The sequence below is a fragment of the Panthera leo genome, chromosome A3 (assembly GCF_018350215.1).
Source record: "Panthera leo isolate Ple1 chromosome A3, P.leo_Ple1_pat1.1, whole genome shotgun sequence".
Classification (NCBI taxonomy): domain Eukaryota; kingdom Metazoa; phylum Chordata; class Mammalia; order Carnivora; family Felidae; genus Panthera; species Panthera leo.
The window spans coordinates 116,281,904-116,304,524 of record NC_056681.1 but is presented as its reverse complement, the minus strand read 5'-3'; the positions used below and the strand labels follow the sequence as shown (position 1 = coordinate 116,304,524).

General features: G+C 42.2%; 1 protein-coding gene across 1 annotated transcript in view; it reads right to left on the bottom strand.

The window, feature by feature from the left end:
- ALK (ALK receptor tyrosine kinase) overlaps positions 1–22,621 on the bottom strand; it is a 668,845-nt gene that overhangs the window by 184,737 nt on the left and 461,487 nt on the right. The window contains exon 5 of the mRNA XM_042933341.1: positions 980–1,107. Coding sequence (XP_042789275.1) covers positions 980–1,107 — 128 coding nt within the window. The remainder of the gene's footprint in view (positions 1–979; positions 1,108–22,621) is intronic.

The following is a 22,621-nucleotide window of genomic DNA, read 5'->3' as shown; positions in this document are numbered from 1 at the left end:
GATGCTAGGTCTTCTAAACAATCAAGGAAAGATCAACCTCATGTTATCTATTGATGATTCATTTCTTCCTGCTTACTAATCAGACTTGAAGCAATATCTAATGAAAGATACATATGAGATATGATTTGAAAATAAAAGTAGAAGGTCAAAAACTCTGTAGAGGGAGGGGAAATAAGTTTATCAAAAACACATACAGCTGTAATTACTGGGATTAAGTACTACATTGAGTTCAGAGTTTCCTGGCAACAAAGGCAAAAGGAAAAAAAAACAACAAAGCATTCTTTAGGAGAGAGATGCTTTTTCTTGGTAATAAATCTTGAGTAAATACACAATGTGGGACTTACACAAAAGGAATTCAACGATCGAGTGGACCATACCTTCATGTTATTTACAAAATAAGCAAAAGATTTCATATAAAACCATTTCCCAAGTTTCCCCTAAATAATTGCAGAAATCAAGTCATTAAAAATAATTATTCATGCAATTTGCCTCAGGAAAAAAAAGAAGAAAATAATAACCACTATCAAGTTGGTAGGGTGAGGAGTAGGTAGAGATACAGGTGAAATAAAAATGGCAGCATGTTGATAACAATTGAAACTGGGTTGAGGGTATATGGGGGTCATTGTACTATTCTATTTATTTGTACACATTTGAAACTTTCCACAGTAAAAAACAAAACAAAACAAAACAATGTAGCTGAAAGCATTTGGCAGCCAGGGAAGTTAAGCTGATATGTTCTCTAACAAAGACTATTCTGTTTGATGAAGTTTCAAGGTAAGCAGATATAATGTCATACTCAGTCTTTGAAAATCCATCAGCTGGGGAATGGAGTACTTGGTAATATTCAGAACCAGCTCCAAGGCACCATAGACTTCACTGTATAAACAAGCACATTCCCAGCTAATCATGGTGGCAGGCTATCAAGACACTTAAGACAGCACGCTACCAAGGAGTGGAGGGGAAAGCCAGATTCACATACCTTCACTGCAGTTCTTCAGGGCAAAGAAGTCCACTGCAGACAAGCTTCGGTTTCCACTAGAGATGTATTCCAGGGCCACTCGGAATGGGTTCTCTGGTCGCCCAATTCTTCCCTGAAGCACTGTCCAACTGGTTGCATTGGAAAACAGAGGGGAAGAACATAGAGAAACAGTGGTGAGAAGCAGGCCTAACCTGCACAGAGCTCCTGCACTTGTAATGATCTCAGGGCCCACGCTCTTTGTGGGCACCAACAGATGCGACCCCAGGGGCTCTGAGAACCATGACTCAGACGTCAACACACACATTTGTTTCCTTCTTGTCCACCAACTCAGAGACCCACTTCTCAAAGCCACTGGGGCCAGTGGCCACTGGTGTTCCTTTTGTCATATTCTTTCAGGCAATTGCAGACCTTTGGGCTATATTAGTAGGTTAGTCTTACAGGAAAAGAATATATGTTCTTAAGAAAACCTGTCAGCAGAGTGAAGGTTTATTGGTGTATTCATAATTATCTCTGGGAAGAATGTTTTCCAGATTTTTTTCTGATTTCAAAGTCTCAGAACCCTTGAGTTTGCTATATGGTTGCTTAAGGGAAGCTAGCAAGGGCTATTTATTTACTGCAGGAAAATTAAAGTGCACCGAAGCATGTACTTTGGGGTAAAAGGCACCTAAGATTGGCGTGAACTCTACAAAAAAGGTGCAAACAGAAGAAGATAGAAGTAGGTCGAATGGTGAGCTCTGCAGCCATCTCTGTTCAAGGACACAGACACCGCTGGAGAACAGAGAATAAGCTGAATGAACATTTTTTACACCTCACTCATGCTATTAACCTCTTGGAATAGCCTCCTGTCACTGATTGGAACATCAAATTTACTTCCCACCATTGATTCCGTTTTTTTTTAAAATACGTATAGTTATGTTGACAATTTTCAATAGTGGGTGGAAATTACCTGGACTATTCCATATTTTTTTCCATTTAAAAAACAGTTTTATTGAAGTATATTTGACATACAGTAAATTACATATTCTTTTAAATTCCTTTAAAAACAGTTTTATTGAAGTATATTTAATATACAAATTGCATGCCCTAAAATGTATAGTTTAGTGAATTAAAGTGTATGAATTAATGAGTTTTGACATATGTATATACCCATGAACTCCTCACAATGTTTCATATTGTCCTACCATTATGTAAGACCATAGGTAGTTTGCAAAGTACAAGTGCAAAGGAATTTAGAGAAAGATTAGCTTTCTGCTAAAAAAATTTTTTTAAAGCACCCCTTCTCCTGGAAGTCAAAGCAATGCTCACAGTAAAAAACATGAAAGGGGCTCCTGGGTGGCTCAGTTGGTTAAGTCCCTGACTCTTGATTTTGGCTCAGGTCATGATCTCACAGTTTGTAAAGTCAAGCCCCACATCAGGCTTTGCGCTGGCAGTGAGGAGCTTGCTGGGGATTCTCTCTCTCTCCCTCTCTCTCTCCTTTCTGCCTCTCCCTTGCTCTCTCTCTCTCTCTGTCTCAAAATAAAAAGAAATTTTAAAAAATCCACCCATTCAGGAAAGGTAACAAAGGAAAGTAAAAGTCACCCAGAACCTCATTATCCAGAGATAATTGTTGTCAACACTTCTGTAACCTTTTAGCTACGCTTTTATATAAACAAGACTATCTTGCTGTATGTAAATGAAGAATCACTGAATTCAACTCTTGACACCAATATTGCACTGTATGTTAACTGACCAGAATTTAAATAAAAATTTAAAAAGAAAAAGAATAAGGGGCGCCTGGGTGGCTCAGTCGATTGAGCATCCAACTTCAGCTCAGGTCATGATCTCACGGTTCGTGGGTTCGAGCCCTGCACTGGGCTCTGTGCTGACTGCTCAGAGCCTGGAGCCTGCTTCAGAGTCTGTGTCTCCTTCTCTCTCTGACCCTCCCCTGCTCACATTCTGTCTCTGTCTCTCTCTCAAAAATAAATAAACTTTAAAAAATTTTTAAAAAAATAAAAGGAAAAGAATAAACAAGACCATCCTACATGGGCTCTCTGTGACTGGACTTTGCCATTCAATGGTATGTCAGGAGACAATAAATATAGACTGCATGATTAGTTCAATGACTGCATATTTAATGATTTGTGCATTGCTTCTGAGTTTTCCTTTTCATTATCATGCTGAGGTTAACCCCGTGTGCTTCTGTAAAACTGCCTTAAGACAAATTCTTAGAACCCGAGTCAAAGTGTGTGTACATTGAAAACTCTGAGCATATTGTCAGTCCTCCAACAGTGAGTCAGAAAGCCCGTTTCTCCAACTGCTTGTTAACACTGGATCCTGTCAAATCTTTTCTGTCTTTGCTACCTTTTGGTGATGAAGTCATTGCCTAAGGCAATCAGTGGTCTTTCAGTGGGGTGCTCTTGGATGGAAGTTTTGAGTCTCCAGTCCTGCCATGTTGCTGGGCATACAGCAGGAATGTGCTGAGTGAAGAAGGTAGCTTTGTTCTCAAACTATGCTCTTCTGTAGTTAATTCAGATCACTGGAGCCAATGCCTCAGCCATTTAATACAAGTGTATTAAGTTTCCCCACAATAGATGCTGTAGAAGGGATTATTGCTGTTGTAAAGTTTGTTCCCTGTTACTGTACCCAGCAGGATTTCTATCCAAAATAAAACCAGTGCAATTGAATAAGGTAAAGGAGGCCTTTCGGTTTAAATGTGGAGCTGTCAAAGAAAGAAATATCTGAAAAGAAAATGTAAACATGGGGTTCTTAAGAAAAAAACAAATGAGACAAAAAGAGCAGAATTTTTCTTGTTCTTCTGAAAAAGAAAGAACCTTATTTTTTGAGGAAAGATGGTGGAGAAATGCATGACTATTCACATTCTGCCAAAATCATAGCTCTCTGCTGCGAGGAATGATGGATTTTAATCCAGGTACACTGTGGCCCTTGACAATGATTTCCATTTCTATATTGGCACTAGCCCTCTGGATAAATGTGTCAAGAGTTTTAGGAATTAGTTTCTGAGTTACTGATGCAATAACTTTTGTCTGAAATTCTCTGGCCTCCCATAGTTTACTGCTGCAGCTTTAATAACTTTCAGGGCAGTTGCCAAACATGTATTTTATAACCAGGGAAGTTGGGATAAGAAAAGGGCAAGTTTGCACCTAGGGTCAGCTTTGTTTAAGAGACAGTGGAAACCCCAGGAAAAGCAAATGCAAGCTCTCTTTTCTGTCTGCCTCGGTTTTCTCTGCTTATATCCCAGCAGTCATGAAACTCCCTTATTGGGGTTCTATTTTCCTCTTTGGCTGTGGCAACTCTACTTGGGCTTGCAGGAGGGAAGGTTATGTTCTGACCTAGATCCTCCTAGAGACAAATGTGCAGCTGTGTCCATGTGTTGGGGATTTGTGGCTATCTTAGTACTGGTGCTTCAATCAATCAACTTGACAGTGTGGGGAGTCCATCTGGATTCTGGGAAGCCAGAAAGACTGTATGGTCAGCCTGTCACCATCCATTATCTTCCAGTTGTCTCTCCAGAGCTCTCCACTTCCAGTTTTGGCTCTGCCCCTCATGTTTCTGATGACTTTGAACAAGGCACTTTACTCTGAATGCCTGAAATTTTGCACGTTTTCTGATCAATGTATTCTCAACCAGAGAAAGTATCTCCAATTTTGTGTAAATTTGCTGAGAAAAAAAACCTGACCACACATTTTTGTCGAGTGGCTATATTATACTGAATGAATTACAATCCATCAAAAAAAAAAAAAAAAAAAAGGGAAGAAAAGTTGGTTTGTGAATATCAAGGTCCATTTCTGACCCAGAGACTGGAAACCCCAGGAAAAACAGAGGCCATTCAGTGGGAGCTGAATCCTGGATTCTGGTTTTGGATTTGCATGGGCTGGGGCAAGTTCCTGTACCTCCTTGGGTTTTAGTTTTTTTGTTAGCAGAATGCAAGGATTGGATCAAAAGTTCTCCAAGGTCCATTATTGATCTAATGCTTATACTTCTCTAGCAATTTGCAGGAGTCCTAGTGACAAAACACTTTATGAAAACCCTGAAGGCTGCAATACACAAATAATATTCTACAGAAGGTGGAAGAAGTGATTAGGCAAAGAATTACAGATTTATATCTGCAAAGAGACTAAGTTCCATCTCCTCAGAGAAATGGAAAGACTTGCCCAAGGTCACATTTTTGGTTACTGCAGACCTAAGATTAAAATCAAGTATATTATTGCTCCCAGACTGCAAGAACAGGAGTCAGTGTAAACTATGGATCAGCCTGTATATTCATTTGCCATTTCATATCACTGGTGTCTCAAAAGTAGGAAAGGAGGTGTCTCCTTTGCATTATTAGAAGAATCACCAGTCTGGGTTTTAAGGGTAAACAGGCCAGCCAGACAATAAAATACATTGTCAGAAAATGCACACACAAAACAAAAAACCCTAAGAAGCTCTTGCATGGAAACAAGAATCTCCAAAGCTCCCACCACTCCTTACTAGAAGAGTCTGTACTTGTTTAAAGGAAACTGTCAGCACATCTGATGTGAGGCAGCTGCTGACAAGATTGAAGGGTTGGCAGCCATGACTCAAGAGGATGAAGACACACAGAGTTATTTTAAGTCCAGAATGAAGGGGCACTTTTTGATAGCCTGTGAGGACTATGGATGGCAGTTGACAAGACAGAGGAATGTGTATTAGTTTGCTACTGTATGATATTCTAATAGGTATGATGTTGACATAGGGCTGGCTCACAAAAGCAAGCCCTCAAACTACATGTTATTTACTGGAATGCCTTTCTGAGATGTTTTAGCTGTTGCAGTATCGCAAGGCCTAGAGTCAGCTCTCAGCTCCACCATCAGCTTAGCTAAGGGACCTTAGGCAAGTAATTTAACTTCTCTGATATTCAGTTTCCTTATTTTTAAGACGGAAATCATGCCTACCTCACCAGATTGTTGTGAGGATTTGTCAGAAAGATGTATGTGAAGGAACATCCTTTGGGGGCTCTCAATAGTGGGAGTTTTTATTATAGAAGACCACAGCTTTCTTCATGGAATGGTACTGGTCCATGAAACTATTAGCATCTCAACTCATTTATGAGATTCAAGGGGGAAAGGAATGTAGATAAAAGAATGGGAAAAAGCATTTGCAATTTATCAATAGCAGACATCTTATTTGTTTAAACCAGAAAGAATTCTTCATTTTTAAATGGATTCTTCATGTGTTAAGCACAGCCCAAAGAAATCACGTTGAAATACCCAGACGACAAAATATAGTAGTGACTCTGATGGGAGGTCAGCACTGTATTTAGAGCTCTCCAAAGGGCTCTCATCTCACTTTAGAGTAACAGCCTCTCATTTACCTTTGTATCTTCCTGTAGCATGTGGAAAGATGCCTTGTGTTTAGAACTTGGTTAGAATTTGTTGAATTGAGTTCCATTTCTCAGGTATTTACCAGTGCACTATTGTACACTAAATAAAGTATTAAATGCTCTGGGGAGCCTAAGGGTTTAGGATTTAGCTTTGCACTCAAGGAACTTACAGACTAGTGAGAAACAGTAAAAGTAAACACCAAAATATATAGTGAATGGCAGTATAGAAAAGCTAAGTGAGTGGCATAGGCATTATGTACTATTAAAGCTTAGAGGGCAAAGTGATGTCTCAGGTTGTGTGATCAAGGTGAGACTTGAGGGTGGGTTGTGCAGAGGGGGCAGGCAATGCAGAGATATTTGTGTGAACACATGAGCAAAGGCAATATAGACTGTGTATTCTGAGAACAGGAGGTCCAGGCTGGTTGAAGTCAATGTTTTTCATTTGTCATTACAGGAGGGAGGTCCCTTGTGTCTTACACACCCCTTCTTAAAGCTAGGGTCATTTATCATTCATTCATCATTGTGTATCCATACTCAGTATTTGTTGAATGAGAGAACAAATGCATGAACACATTTCTGTTAAATCAGACAAGGTTCTGACATTCTTGGATAAAATTTATATTGTAGTGGAGCTGAGGTTATCTAAAAGTTCACATCATTTCATTATCATTAGCTATTATCCATTCAGGTAATAATGATACCTTTCCTATTAGGAAAAACCTAAGGACTGGGAAAGTTTGGAGGTTGAGGGATGTTTACAGGTTGGTTTATCACATAGCTCTTGACTCTCCATTTGCCTACAAGTCTGTTCTTTAATGGAGCAGGGCCACGGGAAGCAACCATCAAACTACCTCTTGTCCAAGTACCTAGAACCCAAGGAAGGAATCAGAGAATTGTAGTAATTGAGACATGAAGTGATCTGAGTGTTTAACCAGGAGAGGTCCCATCTGATGCGTGAATGTCCTCTACAGGGCAGGTCAACCTTGAACCCAGTCAATATGGATATTAACAAGAGTAACAATAAGAGTTAACATTATGGAAGGCCGATGCTATACACTACTTCCAGCTGAGTTTTAAACACAGGTTAATGTGACTCCACAGTTTTTAGGAATACCATCTTAAACTGCTCTTTTAAGCTTCTTAAGGTTAAAAACTGTCTTCTTGAGGCTTTCTTCCAACTTCTGGCCCTGGTGAACACGGCTGCAGGCCAGAAGATAAAGGATGTAGTCATCCACGTATTCTGTAGTGGTCACAAGGGCAAAGTCATTTAGACTGTGAAGAGGCCCTTTGCCAAGACAGCCAAACTCATGGGTTAAGCGGAGGATGATGAAAACCACATATATTAGCCAACCAATGTGTCCCTTTCTGGTAGAGCTCAGTCACACAACTATTATTGTTAGTGAGCATAACATGGCCAAGGCTCTGGCCCTGCTGTTGACAGTCCTTTGCATGTCTCTTTGCTAAGACTCTTTCTCGACAAGTGTCCAGACATGGGTGTGAAGGTGTGAAGATTTGTTAGAAACAAGAAACTAAGCCTATGGGAGTTTGTTTAGATCAATACAGAAACAAACAAACAAATAAACAAACAAAAAAAGCCAATTGCCCTTCTCCCCTTAATCTTATCCTAAAGGAAAAAACACACATAACTTTAAACTTTTTCTTAAAATATACCTTATAGTAATTCTGCGGCAAATATAAACCATTCAGCACTATTTTTATCGTTTCCATTAAATCAGCCTGCATTTAAAGCATTTTATGGGAGATAGCGGGGGAAAAATGCCAGATCAATGTAAATTTTAGTGTGAAGTCCTTTGTTGCTTGTTAATTTTCTGTAATAATAATAATAACATGTATGTGTATGAGGTTTTTTTTTTATCCAGGTACCCTTGGATACTCTTCCTTGTTCCCTTGCCCTTTACAATTTCCCAAAAGTTAGACAGATGTGCTCTGGAAAGGATTAGATCAGAAATGAGATTATGAGGTTTCAGGTTGATTCTGGATATGGCTCCCACTGGTCCACGTTGGCAAAAAGTTCCCTGGAGGATGAGTGGCATCTGGTTCTCCTGGAACAAAGGGTGTGCTCGCTGTGGCCATAGATGGATTTAGCTGAGAATTTAGCATTGGTAGCTAGAAAGCAGTTTTGGTTTACATCAGACATGATGTATAGGTGGCAGGGATCTGGAAGTTTGCACCTGGCTTTAGTAGGGTCCAAGAAAATGTTCCCAAACTATGTTTCTTCAAATTTTTCTCTCATGCTTTTGAGCAAAGAAAAAGTGAACGGGCACTTTAGCTCTCTTTAACTTCTGATTTTCCTCCTTTCTGTCCTCCCTCCCTTCCTTCCTTTCATCCATCCCTCCCTTCCCTTCTTCCCCTTTTCCTTCCTTCAAGGGAACATATTAAGACCACAAACTCTGAGCCAGATTTCTGGTTTTATAGTCCAAAGTCTGTCTCTTTTTGGCTGTGACCTTCAGTCAGCCACCTAACCTAACCTGTCTCTGCCTGAGTTCTGTCATTAAGAAGTGGGGATAATAATAGAATCTTACAAGGGTGTTGTGAAGACTGTGTGAGGTAAGACATGTAGGGCACTTAGCTAACACTCAATAAGCCTTAGGTGATACTGCTCTTATTATGTTAGTGTTTCTTTTCTCTCCTAAATCTAGTGTGGCAGATGACCTTTCAAGGATCAACATTAGAAGAAGGTGGAATAGGAAACTGACCATATAGTAGGATTTTGGGAATCTGGGGGCAACTTCCCACCCCAGAATACCAAGATTCATAAGGCCCCTTTCATTTCCTCCTGTGGAGATGAAGAGACAAAATATACAAATGCAGGTATCCCAGGGAACATTGTGCCAAGCACTTTATTGGTCTGTGTGCATGTTTATTTATGTTCTGCCTCTTTCCAGAAGGGATTTAAGGCAGAACATAAATAAAGCTATTTTACTTTATCTCGTTTAATATTCACAATAAACACATGAGACAGATATTATCACCCCCATTTTATAAGCAAGAAAATTGAGGCTCAGAGAGGCTTACACAACTTGCCCATGTAGTAAATGATAAGAGGTGATATGAACCTGACACTCTTTATCTCAAAACTGCTGCACTTTCTACAACATTGCACATAGGTTTACATTTATGCTAAATGCAAATGATTAGTTTTTTAGAAGAGCTTTTTGGTGGGTTGAGAGTGGTTAGTATTTGAAGAACAGCAGTGTGCAGAAAAGGAGGTATTCAAGAAATATTTTGGCTTTTTTCCCATTGTTGCCCCAGGCTACCCTATTCCTTCCCTCCTCAGGTTTCACATTATCCTAATCCAGGTTGGGATATGCAGGCTTGTGGGAGGCAGGATTCCCCCAGCCCCTAGTTGAGATGTTTTTCTTCATTCTATATTTCAGGCCAGGAAGAGGAGAGTGAATTTATCTCTACTGACCTAGCTCCTATATCCTTGCAAGTGGGGTGAACATAAGTAGACTGATCATAGCCACAGCTGTAAGGAAAATAACAGTTGAAGAAGTGCTCTTAACTGGCCTCATGTGACCAGTCAGCTTGCTGAGTTAGCATAATCTCTGCATTGCACATTCATTGGAACCCTTTGTGCCTCCTGGACGTTACTCTCCAGGACATCTACACCTTCCGCTCCCATCACCTGAGTTAGACACCTACTGAGAATCACTTATACTTGTTCCCAAGTCTGTTTATGCAGTTGTGCTCATTCAGTTGATGCAACATGAGCAAGAAAAATTTGAATTACTTTGTAAAGACTAGTAGTGATAAACCACTACAAATAATTGCTGTTTAATTCAGTATATATGGGGCAACAGAAAAGATCAGGGGGGAAAAAAACTTAAAACTCTAGAAGTTCTCAGACTACTTCCCAAGTGCTTTAAAGAAATTGAAACTGAAAATCATGAAGGTGGTTTACGTAGAAAGAAAAAGCAGAACTCCAATCAACAGGCCTATAGTGGAAGCAAAGGCTCTGGCCCTACGTCAAGAGACTGGTGGGTTAGCACGCATTTAGAAGCAGCAAGCAAAGGCAAAATGTTTAAGGATGTTAGCTGATTCCCAAGCAACTGACAGTCCCAAGCTTGTCATCTAAGAGGGTTTCTTCTTTGCTCCAGGTTGTATAAAGAAATACCCAGAGGATTCACCAGTGCTTTTTTTCTTCTTTTTAAAAGAGGTAACACTGAGTAGCAGGCAAAAAAAATCAAGTGAGAGAAAACCTCAAAAAGAGGAGGGAGCCTGAGAATCCTGAAGCTCTTCTCTCAGTTCCTCTGTGTTTTGGCTTAGGTCCCACACAAGCTACTACCTCCTCCAGCATCTGCTAAACATTCCTAACCAGAGAGGGACTCGGCTGGATTCTGGGCAGGGAATGGGAAAGGAGAGAGGGTTCAGTTGGTGCCACATTCCAGGAATCATTTAAAATTACACAATGGGAAAAGATATTTGCAAGTGACATATCGGACAAAGGGCTGGTATCCAAAATCTATAAAGAACTCACCAAACTCCACACCCAAAAAACAAATAATCCAGTGAAGAAATGGGCAGAAGACATGAATAGACACTTCTCTAAAGAAGACATCCAGATGGCCAACAGGCACATGAAAAGATGCTCAATGTCACTCCTCATCAGAGAAATACAAATCAAAACCACACTGAGATATCACCTCATGCCAGTCAGAGTAGCCAAAATGAACAAATCAGGAGACCATAGATGCTGAAGAGGATGTGGAGAAACGGGAACCCTCTTGCACTGCTGATGGGAATGCAAACTGGTGCAGCCGCTCTGGAAAACAGTGTGGAGGTTCCTCAAAAAATTAAAAATAGATCTACCCTATGACTCAGGAATAGCAATGGTAGGAATTTGCCCAAGGGATACAGGAGTGCTGATGCATAGGGGCACTTGTACCCCAATGTTTATAGCAGCACTTTCAACAATAGCCAAATTATGGAAAGAGCCTAAATGTCCATCAGCTGATGAATGGATAAAGAAATTGTGGTTTATATATACAATGGAATACTACTTGGCAATGAGAAAGAATGAAATATGGACTTTTGTAGCAACATGGATGGAACTGGAGAGTGTTATGCTAAGTGAAATAAGTCAGGCAGAGAAAGACAGATACCATATGTTTTCACTCATATGGGGATCCTGAGAAACTCAACAGAAGACCAGGGGGGAGGAAAATGAGGATGCGGGAAGTTACAGAGAGGGAAGGAGGCAAACCATAAGAGACTCTACAAAACTGAGGATAAACTGAGGGTTGATGGGAGGTGGGGTGAGGGGAAAATGGGTGATGGGCAATGAGGAGGGCACCTGTTGGGATGAGCACTGGGTGTTGTATGGAAACCAATTTGACAATAAATTTCATATTAAAAAATAAATAAAAAAATAAAATTATAGAAGTGAGCACAAGAGGGGATCTCAGCAGTGCTCCCTACTCTACAGGCTTGTCAGATAATCTCTCTGGTGGGGTGGGCTGTGGATATTCTCAGATTAGAGCCCGAGGTAATCATTTTGCCTTTCAAACTCCTTTTGTAAGGAGATGTGGGCACATCACCCACCAGCAGACAGTAAGAATCTGGAATTTGGTTTCCTAACTCTGTTTCTTCCAGTAACTTTTCAGCACCATCTGTTCTTTTCAAACACAAAGTTTTTTTTTTTTTTCAAGCTAACTCAATGCGGGCATTCCTTTTGTTTTTGTTTTTAAAATACATCCTCCTCAGGGTAAAGGATAAAGACAACACTGACACCCGAAATGTGGCCATTTTTGTAGGATCCTTCCTTCAGAGCAGTCTGCCTTCAATTCGAGCTCTGAGTCCTGAGTGGGGCTGGGGTTGGGGCTTTTATCCTGTGCCCCTACCTCGACACCCCTGATTTCCCAGGCCTGAAAGCAGTCCTCCTTGCCCATGCTCACATGATAGCCAGTCGCCCATCTTGCTCCCTTGAGAGCCAGCCTTAATGCCATTTAATGTGTTAATGTATTGATTGATTCAATATTAATGCAAGCCTCTGCACCAAGCAAAATGCTGACACCCAAGCTCAGAGACTCCATTTCAGTCATGAATCTCTGGCCAAGTAAAGCCACTCTGTGCTCAAACTCTATATGGTAGGGTAGACCTGGCCATAAACTGCAGCCCTGTAAGCAAATTCTGAGGCTGGGATAGTAGTCAGCTGGAAAAGGCTGGACGGGCCTGGACAAGCCCACAGACTTGTCCCACCAGAGGTGATCCCCTGTTCCACAGGCTGCACCTGCCCCATCCCTGGCCATCCAGGGATGCAGAAGTAATTTCCAGAGGCACTGATAGACCATGTTCTGAGTTCCTTGGCCCAGGGGGGCTCATTGGCCCTGCTACAGTGGTTATACTGTATCGTGGCAAGTATCATGGATGATGATGTATGACTGGCACATATCTTGGAAATCACCATGTGTCTTCCTTTTGTGTGGCAGAGAAAGACTGAGGCCTGAACTATGCACCTCCATTCCACGGCCAGGGGAGAGTTCCATTCTATACCTTGTGTCCTGAATCATCTCTTTAAAAGCGAAACATGACTGTGCTCTCCAATGTCTTCAGGAGCTGCCTCTGGTTCCCAGAGCATGCCAGGGTTCTTTCCTGCCCCTATGCATGTGCTCAAGGTGCCCCTTATACCCAGAATCCCCCTTCTGCTTTTTCTCTGCTGGGCTTTCACTGATCAAGACTCAACTTGGTATCCCTTAGTCATCTGACTCCCAGATTGAATGGGGTGATTGGTATAGGGTATAGAGGAGTAAGAGTGACACGTGCCTAACTCTACCCAGGAGGTTTTTAGAAGAGTTTCTTGGAGGATGTGACATCTGTTATTACTGGCTGGTCTACTGTGGTTCAAGAAGGGATGACAGAAAGGGTGGTGTTATGTATTTAATTGTGTCCCCTCCCAAAAGATATGTTAAAGTTCTAACCCCCGGTGCCTCAGAATGTGACCTTATTTGGAAACAGGTTCTTTATAAAGGTGATCAAATTAAAATGAGATTATTAGGGTGGGTCCTAATCCAATATGATTGTGTCCTTATAATAAGGGGAAAATTGGATATAGAGACAGAAACATACAGGGAGAACATCATTGAAGAGGAAGGCAGAGAATGGGGTGATGCATCTATAAGGGAAGGAATTTCAAAGATTGCCAACAAGCCACCAGAATCTGGGAGAGGCATGGAACAGATTCTTCCTCACAGCTCTCTGAAGGAACCAGTCCAGCTAATGTCCTGAGCTTAGACGTGCAGCCTCCAGAACCATGAGATAAGAAAGTTCTGTTGTTTAAGCCCTCCCAGCTTGTGGTACTTTGTTATGGTCACTATAGAAAATGAATATAGGTGGATAGTTCCAAACCATCCCAACTAAGTGGAGAAAAAAACTTTAAAATATTTTTACTAACTCCTTGTGAATGGTTACCTGGTGTTGACCAGCCCATGGACAGGAAGCTCACAGGCTACTGAAAAAACAACTCATTTCTCACAAAGAAGCCCCATTTTCCTTGTGGCAGGAAAGAATGCAGGACGTTTTCCTACACACTTACCTCTGCCTTCCAGGTGAATAATATCACCTTTGCCTTCAGGGAGGCCACTACAGAGTATTAGGAAGGGCTTGATAATAACCTAGGAATCATGGGCCCATTAGCTTCGCCTGGGTAATGCTCATACCTTTAAGCCATGCTTGAGGAAACTAATGGAATTTGGACTTCAAGATTTTACCATGTCAGCCACGTGGGAGCTTTCTAGAACCTAACAGCCAGAACCACTTGAGAGGCCATGAGATTGTGCCAATGGTATGTTCACCTGGGAGTTAATTTCTGGGCTGAAACTGCCAACACCAATTTTCACATGACATCAGAGGGTCAGCTCAAATAGTGACCTGGAATTTTTAAGGCATGCTGAGACTGTACTAGAAGCAGAGGCACATGGGGGAGTCAGAAAGTTCTGGGCTGGGGTTGAGGTGGGCAGGAATCCCCAGGAGTGGGGCCAACCTTTTCTCCCCTCTCCTGATTCATCTCAGACTTTGAATATTCACGGTTAGAAAGCTCTGAGCACTCAGGATCTTTTGGCACTGTCCCTTGCCCTATACTGGAAGCTGCAATTTTCTGGAATGAGCAGGCTCCTGGTTTGGGGCCGGTTCAGCCCTTCAGTGATATGTTTAATCAGTAAGGGCTTGGGGAACAGTCACCTACAAGACAGGAATAGCCCATCTTCTTTTACCTGCCTCCCAAGAGATACATGCAAAGCGTCTTAGAAAGAGCTGTCTGAATATCCACTGTATTACAAATGTCACCATAGCCACTGGTAAGCCTGCAATGCAGTTTTGTTAAAACCAAACCAAGCAGAAACCTCCAAAGAGTCAATAAAAACTGACTCCTGGAGATGAGGTTGTAAAACTCATCTCTTTGCTCAGGCCTTGTAATCATAGATCATGGAAGCTGGAGTCTATCCAATTGTTTGGCGTGTTTCTCATGGAGCCAAGAGGGACGGCAGAAGCCCTCTTTTTCTCTCCAGTCTATGGCATCCTCAAAAGACAGAGGACTGCAAGAATGGACTGTGACAAAGGCTGGGAATACGGAGTCCAGCATGTGAACTCCTGGCTCGTGTAAGCCTTGTGGGTTGGCTCTGCCAACAGCTCATAACAGGCTCAGAGACATCATTCAAAACAGCTCTGAGCTTCTGATTCAAGGGTCTGATGGCCTCTGCACCAAGCAGGTGGTGGACACTCACTTCTGGCTCTTCATGCTCATAGAGTAGGGGTTGTGTGGCTGGTGCTGCTATGGGTGGATCCTGAAAGACGTAAAAGGAATTGGTGGTCTGCTAGCATCTCTGGCTTTGGAAACCTGCCAGTGATGTCATCCAAGCAATGATGGTAATAATTGTTATATTGCTGTTAGATTACTGTAAGTATCATAATTCCTACCACTCTTTGGACACAAATGCTACACCAGACCCTGTGAAGGAATTTGTCATAGCTATTTCATTTGAACCTTTCAAAAGCTGTGAGGGGAAGGTGTTGTTGCCACACTGTACAGATGAGGAAACTGAGATTCCAGCAGGTGAATTATCTTATTCTCAACTTAGTAAGTAACAGCTGAGATTCAAACCCAGCCCTGTCAAACTCCAAGCCTATGGCTGTCTCTGTATGCCTCAGCTTCTCACAGAGGTAGGACACAACCTGGGCTGCTTTAGGAGATTGAGGAAGATGGCCTCAGACACTCTGAGATCCTACAACTTCAGAGCTGAGAGTTATCCCAGAGAAGGCTGAGATAACAGTAGTTTCTTGAGGGCCTACTGTGGCAGAGCACAGTCCTTACCATGTGTATCAGGAGATTTAATAATGAGTTGCACTCAGCGTGAAAATGGACTCTCCCTCCCAAATATTCATGTTCATAAAGCTAGTTCTCCTTGGACTAGACATGGGCCATCCAGTTCAGCACACTAACTCCCATCTGAGGGGCTTTGTATTCCTGCACACACCTTCTCATCTGATTAATAGTCACCCTGGGTGACAAGCACACAGGCCTTCTTATCTTTGTCACACAGCCAGGTAGTGTGGAATGGAGACTTATGAGGCTTGCTCAGAAGACTAGTTAGTAAGTGCTAGAGCTTGGTCTTGTGATTCCAAGGCTGGTGCTCTCCTATCCATCCCCTGAAAGATTACTGGAAGCAGGAAGGGACTCAGACTGTGGAGAGTGGCTGCCATATTGTCTGCTTGGCATTGGTACATGTGGAGACTGATTTATGATGTTCTCCCGTTACTAGAGCCATCCCTTGGCAGGAGATGAGGGGTATGTGTGGGGGGTGGGGGTGAAGGCTGTAACAAATATGAGTTGGGAGTTTCCTCCTTTCCTGGCATTTTCACATGAATGAAAATAAACATCAGTTCTTGTAGGACGGGGATAATACATGACTCTTCCCATTTTACAGATTAGGAAACAGAGTCATGGAAAGCAGAAGGAAATGGAACTCAGTTCTTTAGGTAGGCAAAGCACAGACATTAGGAACCTAGGGCCAGCATCTGGTGCCTAATCCTTATAGGGTCTTACTGAACTGAATTAAGGTAACTGGGGCCTTTTAGTCCTCATCTATGACTTGGTCCTGTATTTGTTTATGGGCATGTGACTGGGGGTGGGTCAGGGGCTGGAGCCCATGTTGAATTAAATCAGATGTCACTGAATATTTTACTACCAAGTAACTTAAAAGTATCATCTACATCACTCATCATCAGGGAAATACAAATCAAAACCATAATGAGATATCACCTCACACCGGTCAGAATGGCTAAAATTAACAACTCAGGACACAACAGATGTTAGTGAGGATTTGGAGAAAGGGGAACCCTTTGGCATTGTCAGTGGGAATACAAACTGGTACAGCCAGCCACTCTGGAAAACAGTATGGAGTTTCCATAAAAATTAAAAATAGAACTACCCTACAACCCAGCAGGTGCACTACTAGGTATTTATGCAAAGGATACAAAAATGCTGATTTGAAAGGGCACATGAACCCGATGTTTATAGCAGCGCTATCAACAATAGCCAAAGTATGGAAAGAGCCCAAATATCCACCAACTGATGAATGGATAAATAAGACACACACACACACACACACACACACACACACACACACACACACACACACCACACACACACTGGAATACTACATGGTGATGAAAAGTGTGAAATCTTGCCATTTGCAACAACATAGGTAGAACTAGAGGATGTTACGCTAAGCGAAATTAGTCAGTCAGAGAAAGACAGATATCATATGATTTCACTCATATGTGGAATTTGAGAAACTCAACAGATTAACATGACAGAAGGGAAAGAAAAATAAGATACAAACAGAGAGGGAGGCAAACCATAAGAGACTCTTAAATACAGAGAACAAACTGAGGGTTGCTGGAGTGGTGCGGGGTGGGGGATGGGTTAAATGGGTAATGGGCATTGAGGAGGACACATTTTGGGATAAGCACTGGGTATCATTTGTAAGGGATGAATCACTGGGTTCTACTCCTGAAGCCAAGACTACACTGTATGTTCACTAATTTGAAATTAAATTAAAAAGAAAGGAAGAAAGAAAGAAAGAAAGAAAGAAAGAAAGAATCATCTAACTTAAAAGACTTTATTACTTATTTTCCTCTATTTTAAAAAACTTTTGAGCATGTACATATACTCCTATCTGATATTAAATATCAGTAAAATCTAATAGGTTATTTTTAAATGAGTAACACATATAAATAGATACATTTATAGTACCTCCATGGAACCATTTTGTATGCCTGTGGAGTGACTGCCCTCCATGTGGAGATACACTGGCTTAGTCTACTGTCATGTTAGAAGATCAACCCTCTTGAGTAAGGAAGGCTTTTCTTGCTTTTGTCCCATCTGCTAATCATCTAACAGAACATGCCTCCCAGGACAGGCAACCCCTAGGTAACCTGGGAAAGGTTGCAGACATAGGGCCTGGGGGCACCTCTTCATCAACATTGGGCGGGGGGTGGGGGGTCTCATTCCCTCTTGGCTGCCTCTACCCAAACACAGGACTTAGAACATCAGTGTATGAGGCCAAGCCTTTTTGGTGAATTCCCCCTTTCTCAGTCTGAGCTCTGGCTCCCACCCAGCCCACTGTCTCCCAACAGAAGCAGATGCTTTTAGCCCATAAGTAAACCTTCTTTCAGCAGCTGGTGACTCTGCATACAGAAATGTGCATTTCTCCCATACAAATTGCCATTACCAGATAGAAAACACTAAATGACACCTCAGAGGTGGCTCCTTTAGCTATTTCCACCCCAGCATTCCGTCTTAGTATCCTGCACTATACCCTGTCCTGTTGGGTCTTTGGAGCCAGGTAAGAGCTTGCCACATCCTATAGGGTATGGCTCAAAGCAGTGGATTGTTCTGAACATGAGTGCAGAACCATGACATTTCCTGCAGCGAATTTTAACTGGTGTGGTTTCCAGAACAAGCAGACTGTTGCTGCTCCAGTGTCCTCGTTCTGTCCTTAGTGGTGGTGGTGTGTGTGTGTGGGTTCCTTTTCAATACTGCACAACCCCTCAGATAGCATCTGCTTTTACTCTCCCAAAAGCATCTCAGAGCTCTCTGGGGTTCTGCTGAAGGATCTCTCCTTCCTTGATCCTTCCAGTGACTTCTTGAATCATGTTGCTTTAAGCTATTTTCCATGGAAGGGTTCCCACTCTGCATTTGCATGTTCTCAGGATTGTATAGCTTTTACAACTAGCATGGTGAACATGCATACCCCAATGCATTAATTTTTTGCTTCCTACTGGGGACCGGGAGGGCAGGAGTAAATGAGGGTGTGGTTCCTAAACTCAGCTCCTTGTGAGGGGAGATGTCTTTCCTAAGAACCCCAGGCTTCTTGGTGGGACAGCTTGTTAGACCTGGCGTCTTCACCCATGAGCCATGGCTAATGTCTCACATGCAGGCCTCCAAAGGAGGTGACACAAGTTGAGTATTCAGATTGGCCAAATCCCGGGGGCCACTATGTGGAAATAATTGAAGTCTTTTAACAGAGGTGTCTAAGAGAGCGATTAAAAGCGAATTGCAATTATCGAGCCCAGAGGTAAAATTTCAGAACTGGCCCATAAATTCTGGTCTGACATGAAATTTAAAACTCCCCAATGGTCTCCAATGCCATATTAAAAGGGTTTTAATACTAAGAAGTAGAAATAATGAATGATAATCAGGGTATTGTTTCTGGGAGCAGGGGCAGCTCTCAGGGACTGGCTGGCAGGAAATCACAGGTTTGCGTTGTGTTGTGTTTTACATCCCTCACTTCACAAGAGATCAGTGATGGGAGGGAGGCTGGGCTTGGCGGAGGGGTGTTGAGTGAAAACGTGGCAGAGTCATTCCCCAGTGAGCTCCAGCTTAAGCTCCACTGAAAGCCAGAGGTGTAAATGGCCCTTGCCTGCTGTGTAGCTGCTCCAGGCCAGACCATGCAGACAGCAGTTGCCAGGTGAGTGGCAGGCCAGGGAGCTGACCCAGAGAGGTGGCGCACCACTGGGGAAGAGCACTGGATTGACTGTCCCAGGATCCTGGCTCAAGATCTGGTTCCTTCCCTGGCTGGGGATCTTTGGCAAGTCACCCCACCTCTCTGTTCATTGTTCCTCTATTTTATTGACTCCTTCACAGGATTCCTGGAAGGCTAGATGGTAGAATGAATAGGAAAGTGTTTTAAAAATATGTGTTTTAACAGATTTCTATCGTTTTGGTTTCAAATGTTCACCTTGCTGGGGTCATTCTCCTCAGGACTTATTTTAAGTTTGTTCCTTTGAAATTTGTCAACAAAAATACAGCTAGATGGCTCCTGAAGTTCCTTTCAGCTCCTGGATCCTAGCATGATGGCAGTACCTTGCAGTTTGGCCAATGTGGGGAACTCCAGGGTCATAGCCCCCTGGGATTTGGGCTCTGAGCCTGCAGCCTCTTGGAGCACTGTCTTCTCAGGCAGCTGCAGCACACCATGGCGTTATGTTAACTTGCGATCAAGTGGAATCCACCCCCACCCCTCGTTACCCCTAATCCTTTTCCCAAAAACGATTTCCAAGCCAGATTTGCCAGATCCTATAGTTTGTGGCTCAAAGCAGTGGATTGTTTTGAACCCCAAGCGCAGAACCATGACATTTCCTGCAGCAAATTTTAACTGGCTTGGTATCCAGACTTTAGAATTTGTCACCTGTGGGATTAGCTCTCTACCAAGTATGGCGTCATCAGCAGACCAGGCCTCCTCTGAAATGAGATAATGAACACATAGCTTCTAGTGCTGTGGCAGGCATGTAGTAGGTCTGAGCAAATCTCTCTGCCATCATCTTGGTCATGCATCAAAACACACAAGAACCAAAGGTCAAGGCAGAATCCTTTACTGTTTTTATTGGAGATACCTTCCAGATGGATAAGCCTCATTCACTATGCCTCTTTGGAGACAAGTGTTCGATTGCTGCAGACCTACCTATCAGAATATCAATGGGAACCCTGCCTAATGCGTTGCTTAAATTAAGAGATTCTGTGTCTGTCAATCTCCTCATCCTACTAATCACACAACTCTTTTGAAGAAGGTGTTTTCCAGGACCCGTTTTGGGTGCGCCCATGTTGGCTCTTGGAAACGTCGCAAACTACTTCTTCAGCAACTTGTTTAGAATTTGACTAGGGTTAATATTTTTAAATAAAAAAAAAATGTTTGATTGACTCCTGAAGTAAACATAATCCTAAAAATATAGCATTGAGATCTTTGCATTTAAATCTAAAAATAAAATTTAAAAAAATTTAAAAATAAAATTGGCTATAAAAGGAAGTCTACTCAGACTAGCCTAGTTTCATCTTCTATAGAAAGCATATAACAATTTACTCCAATAGGACATTTTATACTTCATGCTGGATTGGTATAAAAAACAGACTTTAAATAGCAATCAACATGGCCATCCAACATGTGAAGAAATTATTACATAAATCTGTCGCAAGTGTTCTAGTGGCAGGACAAAGGAAGAATAAGACAAGAATCTTACCCTCAAGGAATTTTTAGTTGTGAAGACTAAAGAGGTCGTACAGAATAAGAAACAAATAAGCCCACGGCACATGTAAGCTAGTTCACTGGATTCACCAAAGCTCCTTATGGAGCCTTATGGAGTATATACTAGGCTATATACTAGGCACACAGTAGGTCCTGGACATGGATGATGGGACATAGTTCCTGACCTAAGGGAAGTTATATTCAATAATTCACATGTTGAGACTGCTTAAGGGCTGAGAAAATTCAAAGTAATTGGAGACAGAGGAATTTGAGGGAAGTGGAGGCCAGGAAAGACATTGCAGGTAGGTGTCATGACATGATCAAAGACAGCACCAAAGTCCCTGCATCCAGCTCCCGTGAGCAGGGATGAAAATTCCCTGTTGGGGGATGGAAGCACAAACTTAGGTTTCCGTCACTTGATTGCTCCAGACTCTTCAAGTTCCAATCCCCTCGAAAGAGACAATGGTAAAAATGTCGAGAGAGAAGCAAAATTTCAATTTAACAAGAAATAGGTAATGTTCCAGGTCAGAGAACCCGTTTTGAAGTAAGACTTCCTTTTTTTGACAGTGTCCCTTTAAATGATGTGACTCTGGGGACTTTTCCTCGCTCAGCATCTGCCACCCTACATGATAATTAGCCAGCGACGCATTTTCTTTGTTGTTCATTAAAGATTAATGAGAGGCAGAGCTTAAAGGCCTGGTTAGATGGAGAAACCCTGAAGGGTTCATTTGAACCTTTCATATCTGTTCCTTTTGGAAACTCTGATGAACAGGTTTTCAATACAACAGCAGCCGTCTGCCTTCTAACCTACAATATGTCTTTGGTGGAAACTCAGACGTTTCTGGCAGGCTGTCTCCCACCATCAGCTTAAAAGCACATGCACAAAAAGAGGCAGAACAGATGTTTGCTGCTCTGCAGCGGGTTGAGCACGTTTCATGCCGGGGTGATGGGCATTCTCAGCAAAGTGTGTCTCCTCACTTTGTGCTGAGTTCCTAAGTTACCATCAAGTAGAAACGCCAGGTGGCAAGGTGCCACCGTGCAAACACAGCAAGGTCTGGCCAATTTGGAGGCAACTCCTCCTTTACTTATTTATTTTGTTCTAACTATTAGATTTCTGCTTACTTCTCCCCTTGCAGACAACGACGTTGGGAAAGGCTGATAGGTGATAAAGAGAAAGTTTATTTAACTAAAAGGATAAAAGGAAAACTAATAGTTTAAATACTTCCAGCTAAAAGTAGGCAGCTGAAAATAATGAAGACAGGAATGATAAAGAAGACCCTGGAATAATGAATGTCCTTGAATTTAGGAGACCTGGCCCTTTAAGATTAGCTCACACCAATGGATTTAGGCTGATTTAGATCTTGCTACTCGGAAAGATGCCTGTTTGGGTCCACTTTCTGCTCTCTTTCATCTTTCATTTTCTCAATCTGTATTTGGTGCTACTTAGCATCTTGTACAATGCTGTGTACCCAGAGGACTTCAAAAACCATTAATAGATGATGTTGATGATGCCAATAATCAGAGCTGGGAGCTGTGATTGTATTATAAGCAAAGCATTTGAATAATTGCGGAGCCAACAAGGCCCAGAGTGACATTTCTCTACCCCTATCACTGATGAGCATGACCTTGGGACAAGTCAACCCTTTCTATTCCCCAGTATGCAATTCAGGGAAGGGTGGGGCATCCTCTACAGAAAAATCCAAAGGAATGAAGGCATCAGGCCACCAACTCTGCCATTCTGTCTTCTGCCATCTTCCCTAGGAA